The 7,532-nt window shown below is 63.8% G+C and overlaps 1 protein-coding gene across 1 annotated transcript in view; it reads left to right on the forward strand.

Moving 5' to 3' along the window:
* MLLT1 (MLLT1, super elongation complex subunit) overlaps window positions 1-7,532 on the forward strand; it is a 64,233-nt gene extending 56,701 nt beyond the window's left edge. The window contains exons 8-13 of the mRNA XM_021709074.1: window positions 960-1,047; window positions 2,674-2,782; window positions 5,518-5,617; window positions 5,832-5,903; window positions 6,128-6,199; window positions 6,353-7,532. Of these exons, the coding sequence (XP_021564749.1) occupies window positions 960-1,047; window positions 2,674-2,782; window positions 5,518-5,617; window positions 5,832-5,903; window positions 6,128-6,199; window positions 6,353-6,481 (570 nt within the window). The 3' untranslated portion in view covers window positions 6,482-7,532. The remainder of the gene's footprint in view (window positions 1-959; window positions 1,048-2,673; window positions 2,783-5,517; window positions 5,618-5,831; window positions 5,904-6,127; window positions 6,200-6,352) is intronic.

Below are 7,532 nucleotides of genomic sequence, written 5' to 3' on the forward strand. Positions count from 1 at the left end.
CCCCCCCCCCCCGCCCTTGACAAGGAGGTGGTGGAGGGGAGCGCCGAGGTGCTCAAGCCACTTAGTCCACCAGGTGGGGCCCTTGCTAGCCATGAGGTGGCCTTCCTGGGATCGGGTATGCCTGGGCTGGGGCAGGTCTTCCGAGCTGTAGGCTGATGTCTGCCCTGCAGAGCCTGTGCCATCCCTGGCCTGCTGCCCCGGTTCTGGCCCAGCCTCAGCACCCTGTGGGGCGAGGCCAAGGTGGGCCCCTTCCCCATGCAGGTGTGTACAGGGCCTGGTTCCTGGCCACCTGGGAGATCGGTCTGAACCCCCTGCACTCACAGGCAGCCTCTCACCTGGCATCTTACCCCCTTGAATCCTTTGTCATGATTGTGTGGGCTTTTACTGCCCCCTTGTGGTGGGTACCAGAAGCACAGGCTAGGCTAGGCTAGTCCACTACGATTGTCCCAGGTGTGCACACCTTGTCAGCACCCGGGCAGAGGAGGGATGGCAGCCCCTGGGTGGGGAGACAGAGCTCTCTGTCAACCCTGAGCCCCAGGACGGCATCTAGGTTGGAGTCAGAAGCCTCCACACCCAGCTCTCCTGTTCAGGCCTCTCTGAAACACCTCCAGTGAGGAGAGGGCCACACACCCACAGACCTCAGACCCCACCCTAGCTTCCTCCCTGCTCAGAGCTGCATGGTCCCTTGCACTCTTGCCTAGGCAGACAGGAAAGCCCAGACATGAGCCCTGAGTAAAAGCTTAGAGCAGCCTCTCAGTGGGAAGGCCTGGTGGTGTCAGCCTGGAGGAGGGCACCGACTTCCTGCAGGTTCCCAGCAGTGGCATGCATGGGTGCCTTTGGGACCCTGAGGCTGTCTGGGGGAGACCTGCTGGGCCTAGGCGCTGCCAGAGGGTGCCTCTCTCCTCGGCCGAAAGGTGATGGCTCTCCCGTCTCTCCCCTGCCCATCCCGTGGGGTGAAGTCCGCCCAGTCGAGCCCATCCAACTCCAGCTCCAGCTCCGACTCCAGCTCCGACTCGGACTTCGAGCCATCTCAGAACCACAGTCAAGGTGTGTAACGAGGGCAGCCCCTGGACCCTGGAGCCTGCAGGCGTTGAGTCTGTTGGAAGTCAGGGCTCCCCACTCCCTTCCCACGAGGTTGACTGACTCGGGACTCATTTATCGCCTGGGTCTGGAAGCTGCCACCACCACCAGGAAGGCTCCTTGGCAACGTGCTGAGGGTGGGAGCTCTGGCCACAGCCGGCTAAGCTCACGGGCCGTGTGTGGTCCCGGGCGTCTGACGCTTGTGTGGGCTGGGCCCCACAGATCTGTACCTGTAAGACTCAGGGGCGGCTGTGTTTAGAGGTGAAACAGAAATGGGTCCCCCTGACCTTCAGCCAGACTTGAGGGTCGCTGCTCTGCTCCTACTGGGGGCTGTTGGTGGCTGTCCTGTGGCCCAGGGCACGCCCTTGCACCTGGATCTGTGCTGGTGAGGACTGGTCCTTCCGATGGGCCTACCAGTGGCCAGAAACCCTCTGCTGCAGCCCCTCCCAGTGCTGCAGGCACTGTGGGCAGCGTCTCCTCCTCTGCCCATCCTGCCCCTGGTGAGGACCCCTGGGCGCCGACTGCCCATGGGCCAGGCTGGGATGCTCTTTTGCCATCTGAGTGTGTGGTGGGCAGTCAGTCCCCTGCATCCCTGCTGTATCACTCCAGCCTCCTGGGGGCGGGAGGAGCAGCTTTCTGGGGAGGGGTCGTAGGCTGCTGGGCTGTCCCAGCCTGCTCTGGAGCAGGGAGGGCCTCAGGATCCCAGCAGTGTGCCCTAGTCCTGAGCCTCCCAGCACTGGCCCAGGCCTCAACACCCACCGCAGGCCGGGAGCATTACTATTAGGGGATTGGAATGAGTGTCTCCTCCCCCCATGCCCTCGACTCCTTTATGGGGGGGGCTGGAGGAGAATGGATGGGGAGGGGAGTCTGGTCTGGAATTCAGCCCTGCAGTCGCTGAGGGGGCCTGGGGGATGGGGTACTTGAAGCCCACATTCTCTCCAAGTGTTCTTATCTGCCGGGAAGGGAGGGGGAACCTGCTGGAGCGGGATCATGTGACCAAGGTAATTGAGGGCTTTGTGTCCCTCTGTTGCCTTGGTAACAGGAATATAAACCAAGATGCCGTCTGTAGGGGACTAGAACCGTGTGCCTCTGGAGAAAGGGGAGGACGGTGGGCTGGGAGCAGCACGGGGATTGCTGAGGGGACAGGCAGGCCTGTGCAGGGCGCAGTGGGGCAGGGGACTCTGGCTCTGGGCAGCGTGTCCGAGCCCCTGGCTCCGGCTCCCTCACCCTCCCCGGCGAGGGCTGGCTCATCCTGGGCTCAGCAGCGCCTCTGATCTCTGCGCCTGGGAGCAGAGGAGGGCTTCTCCTTCGACTCTGGCAATGGAGGGGTCCCAGGCTCCCCCCCCAGACCAGGGGCCCGAGGCCTGTGAGCGGGACCAGGAAGGTAGGAGAGGTGGTGGAGCCGGGGCGCTCTGGAGGGGCGGCCTTGGGGTGTGGGAGCAGGCGCAGGCCGCCTGGTGGAGGGGCCTCCCCAGCAGGCTGTGTACCAGGGTCACCAGTGTCGAGCAGCTCCGTGTGGCCTCGTGGGGGAAGGGGCCCTGTAGGCTCAGCTGGAGCCCTGCCCTTCTTCCCCCTTCCCGGCCCCTCTCCCAGGACCCCTGCGCTCCATGGTGGAGGACCTGCAGTCCGAGGAGTCTGACGAGGATGACTCTTCGTCTGGCGAGGAAGCTGCTGTCAAGACAAACCCAGGAAGGGACTCCAGGTGACGGGGCCCAGGCCGCGTGGGCAGTCCAGGGTGGGGCTGCAGGCAGGGCTGGGACTGGAAGGTCCCTTGGGAGGACCGAGTGGTGATCGGTCCCTGGGCGGCTCAGCCGGCCTGGGCACCGGGACGGGCTTTGGGGCCACATGTCCTCTGGAGCTGAGAGCCTCGAGGGCCTTCCCTCATCTGTGGCCTTCGGTGGCATCCTCCGCGTGGCCACTAGAAGGCGTAGGCTGCCTGGCGGGGGCTGGGGCCGTTGCCAGAGAAGAACAGTTGCCATCCCAGGAGGAGGTGTGGGGCAGAGTGAGTCCGCGCCCTACAGCCGGGGGTGGGGGTGGGGGGGTGGGGGGGTGGTCACATGCGAGTGGAGAGTGGTCAGCAGGTTCAGTTCTTGGGCCAGGAGATGAGTGTTCCGAGGGGATCCCATCCTGGGACTGCAGACACCTGGGGTGGGAGCGGCCTTGGCTGCCTGCAGCTCTTTTCCTGAAAGGCACAGGTGGGCCAACTCACATCCTTGGAATACCCCAGAGCCTTGGCGTGACCACCTCAGGAGGCTCCCTCAGGCTCAGCCTCTAGCCCAGAGCAGGCAGGCATGGGGGGAGGGCCTGGGCTCTTTCAGGCAGTGGTGAGAAAGATGGCAGGGACGGTGGTCAGCACCTCCTCCCCATGAGCCTGGGCCCCCCAGGCCTCAATGACTCCTCTGAGCCAGGAGCACGGGGCCTAACAGCTGCCTGCGGGTGTCCCTGTTGTTGATTGAAGCCACTTTCCCCACACCAGCATGCATGCGCACGCGCGCGCTCTCTCTTTCACATGCACACACGCGCACTTGTGCTTGTGGCCGTGGCGTGTGCTTGTGGCCATGAGGGGCAGAGTGGGAACAGCAGCTTGCTGAGGATTTGGGGAAAACCAACCTTTGGGAGGTCTAGGACTTTGACTCAGCAGGGATTTGTCCCTTGACGCAAGAGAGACCATTACTTCCCTGGGACAGGAGGGTGGCATCAGACTCCTGCCTTGTTTGGTGACAGTGTGACTTCAGATGATGCCAAGAGCCATGAGCAGAGAAAGCTGACAGGGTCCCGTTATGGAGTGGCTGGCAGCATAGCCCAGGGACCTGACCCTGAAGCAGCTTTCTTTCCTTATTTTTTTTTTTTTTTTGAGTTCGAGTCTCACAAAACGAGACCCTGTCTCTAAAAAAATTATCATTGTTATTTTAAGTTGGAGTCTGTCGCCCAGGCTGAAGTGTAGTGGCACACTCATGGCCACCCCAGCATCGACCTGCTAGGCTCTGGCGATACTTCAGCCTCAGCCTTCCAAGTAGCCACAACTATAGGCCACCACACCCAGCTAATTTTTGATTTATTGTAGAGATGAGGTCTCGCCAAGTTGCCTGGGCTGGTCTCGAACCCCAGGGTTCAGGCAATCCACTCGCCTTGGCCTCCCGAAGTGCTGGGATTCCAGGCTAAGCCACTGAGCCTGGCCGCCGAGGCACCTTTCAGTGCCCACTGTAGCACTTGTGGAGGCCCTGGTGAAGGCCTGCAGCCTTGTCCCTGCATTGTCAGGGAAGGGTCCACTTGGGCTGCTGCCTGGGAGATCCAGAGCCTGCAGTGGCACCCAGCTGCCACCTGTCGGACACAGGGAGAGGCAAGCATGAGAGTGAGCAGAGGTGTCTCCTGGGCCGGAGTCAGGAGGCCACCGAGTTCCAGGCCTTGGAAAGGGCAGGGCCCAGCCTGAGGCCTGTTATGGAAGCGGGAAACAGACAAGGCCAGGACCCTGGGGGAGCAAGACTGAGCACGGGGTACTGGCTCCCGGGGGGCTTTCTGCATTTTGCTCAGGAGGAGGCCTGGGGTCTATTGTGCTTTAGATATGTGGGAAAGTGCCGGTTGTCAGGGCTCCCTCTCACTGGACCCAGCCCAGAACGTCCCTGACAGAGAAATGGGGCTTCTAGGGAGAGGTGGTCAGACTCAAGGTGGGTGGGCTTGGCGTAGGGAACACTTGTCACTGTGAGCCCAAGCTCCATTGTCCCACACCGGAAATGGGGGCAGAAATCAAGGCCCTTCCCAGCCAGGGGGCAGGAGGCCCCTGGGCCCTCATCACCACCAGACACCCCTTGTTCACACCGCTTCCCTCTGGGATCTGGGGCCAGTGTAGCTGATGAAGGCCTGTGGTCCAGAGCATGCCCGGGTCAGGTGGCTTTGGGAGGGTCAGAGGGTCGCGTGGCCGTGGGAGGGTCAGGTGGTCAGGTGGCCACTGGAGGATCAGTGGTCATGTGGCTGCGGGAGGCTCATGGGGTCGGTGTCTGTGAAGGATCAGAGAGGGTCAGGTGGCTGCAGGAGGGTCAGTGGTCAGGTGGCCATGGGAAGGCTGGAGGTTCCAGTGGCTGCAGGACGGTCAGAGCAGTGCTGGGAGTAGGGCAGCGGCTGCCTCCACGGGCAGCAGCTCCTCTGCGCTGTTAGAGCCGACAGCCCAGCCATCCCGGGACAGCTGGCTGACTGAGTGTTGGGGGCCTTCGCACCCTGGGTGTCCCGGGCCTCTGAGTGGCCTATGTTCCTGGGCTTTTCCCATTGGCCAGTTGCTCAAACACATTCTCTTGCCTTTTAAGCCAGCAGTAGCTTCCCAGAGCCAAGTGGAGTTGTGGAGGGTGTGACGACCTGGGCGTCCCTGGCCACAGTCAGAGCGTGGGTGGGGAGGTCCAGCCAGGAGGCGGTGGGGTGGGGCCTGACCAGCGTTGTGTCCTGCAGGCTGAGTTTCAGTGACAGCGAGAGTGACAACAGTGCCGATTCCTGTCTGCCCGGCCGTGAGCCTCCACCCCCCCAGAAGCCACCCCCACCCAACAGCAAGGTAAGTCTGGGGCCCAGTGGGTGACCATGTCCCTGTCTTGGAGGCCGCGGGCAGTGGGCACAGAGTGAGGCATGGTTCACCCTCAGACCACAGGGGGACCAAGGCGTCCCAGGGCAGGGTTTGAACGGCCTCAGTGGCTGTCCTGGGAAGGGCTGGGGACTCCCGGAGGGGGAGCATAGGCCAGAGCTCAGCAGAGGCCTGGGTTCCCCTGCAGGCGTCAGGCCGGAGGAGCCCGGAGTCCTGCAGCAAGCCTGAGAAGATCCTCAAGAAGGGCACCTACGACAAGGTGGCGGACGTGTGGGGCCGGCACGGGGGCGGGAGGGCTGAGGGAGCCCCGAGAGCCAGACTGTCCCTGGGCAGGGAGCCCGCCCCCGTTGCAGCATCAGCCCCTCCTTGGGGTGGGACCGGGCACCTGTGTTGGGGTGCGCGGCCTGCGGGGAGCTGGCCTGGGACGGGGAGAGGCCCGCCCTCCCACCTGCTGAGGCCACCTCCTGGCGCCACACCCCCCAGGCCTACACAGATGAGCTGGTGGAGCTGCACCGGAGGCTGATGGCCCTGCGGGAGCGCAACGTGCTGCAGCAGGTATCGGCCCCAGGCGGGTGCTCGAGGAGGGTGGGCTGCCGGAGCCCTTGGCTGCCTGCAGCCTGAGGAGCTCCTCTCTTGGGGACGTGGTGGAGGACAGGGCCGCCCCGCCCTCGCCTCCCGTCCCTGAGGCCCCCTGCCCCCGCCTTGCAGATCGTGAACCTGATCGAGGAGACCGGCCACTTCAATGTCACCAACACCACCTTTGACTTCGACCTCTTCTCCCTGGACGAAACCACCGTGCGCAAGCTGCAGAGCTACCTGGAGGCCGTGGCCACATGACCCCGGGCCGGGTGCCAGGGCCCCGGTACCGGGGTCCTGGGGGGCCGCGGCCAGGCCCCGCCTGCCCTCCTCTCTCTGGACGCGCCTGCCCGCAGCACTGCCTTAGTGACCGCCCTGTCCTCGGCCCTCACAGCCAGCTGCACTTTCCTCAGTGGCTCCCCACCTGCCTCCCTACCCCCTTGCCGGGAGCCCTGGGGCCAAGGGGGCCAGGCTGGCACTGCTGCTCCCAGCCACACGCCAGCTGCCCCCTGGGCTCCCCTTGGAGAGCAGCTTGTGTCGAAGGCAGCTCCAGGCCTCACTCCCGAGAGGGGAGGCAGTGGGCATGGCTGGGGCCCTTTTCCCGGCCTGTGACTGTGTGGCACCACGTCACTGCCCAGGCATCTCTAAGCAGCTGGGCGGACTGCTGGGGGCCGTCTCCAGCCGCCCTGAACGGTTCAGAACACATCCTCTGCCCGCCCAGCCCGGGAAGGCCCCGCCTGTGTGTCTGCGTCGTCCCGTGTGGCCCCAGTGCAGGCCCCCCGTGGGCTGTCTGGCCACGTGCTGTATAGTTCTCTCTATATTATATATGTGTGTGCACTGTCTGTTCGAGAGCGGTTTCTGGTGTGCGTTTCTGTGGCAGCAGTGCACGTGGGGGTGGGGGGCGTGAGGTGGGGCTTGTAGGTTAAGATGTCTCCGTGGTCTTGTGTGGGCTGGAGGCCGAGCCAGGCGTGGCAGCCGGCCCTCCCCTCGCGTGGAGGAATCCTCCCGGTGCGGGTCCAAGGACGCCGCTGCCCCCTTCCGGGCTCCCGGCCAACACTACGATGGTCGCTAGTCCTCAGGGCACCAGGAAGCCGCCCTGCTCTGCCCTCGGGGTCTACTTGGACTACACCGTCTCCAGGGACAGACTCTGCAGCAGCCCTGGGGCTCGGCCTCCTCCCATAGGATCCTCTTCCTCCCTTTTGTTGATCAAGTCTTCGAACTTTAAAAAAATGAGCTTTTGCCAAATAAGACGGGATAGTTTGTGGAGTTTTCCGAGGCGCATTGGACTCCAAGTCAGCCCCTCACGCCGGGG

This window comes from Carlito syrichta, unplaced genomic scaffold (genome assembly GCF_000164805.1).
Source record: "Carlito syrichta isolate Samal-C Ts95f unplaced genomic scaffold, Tarsius_syrichta-2.0.1 Scaffold156020, whole genome shotgun sequence".
In the NCBI taxonomy this organism is placed as follows: Eukaryota; Metazoa; Chordata; class Mammalia; order Primates; family Tarsiidae; genus Carlito; species Carlito syrichta.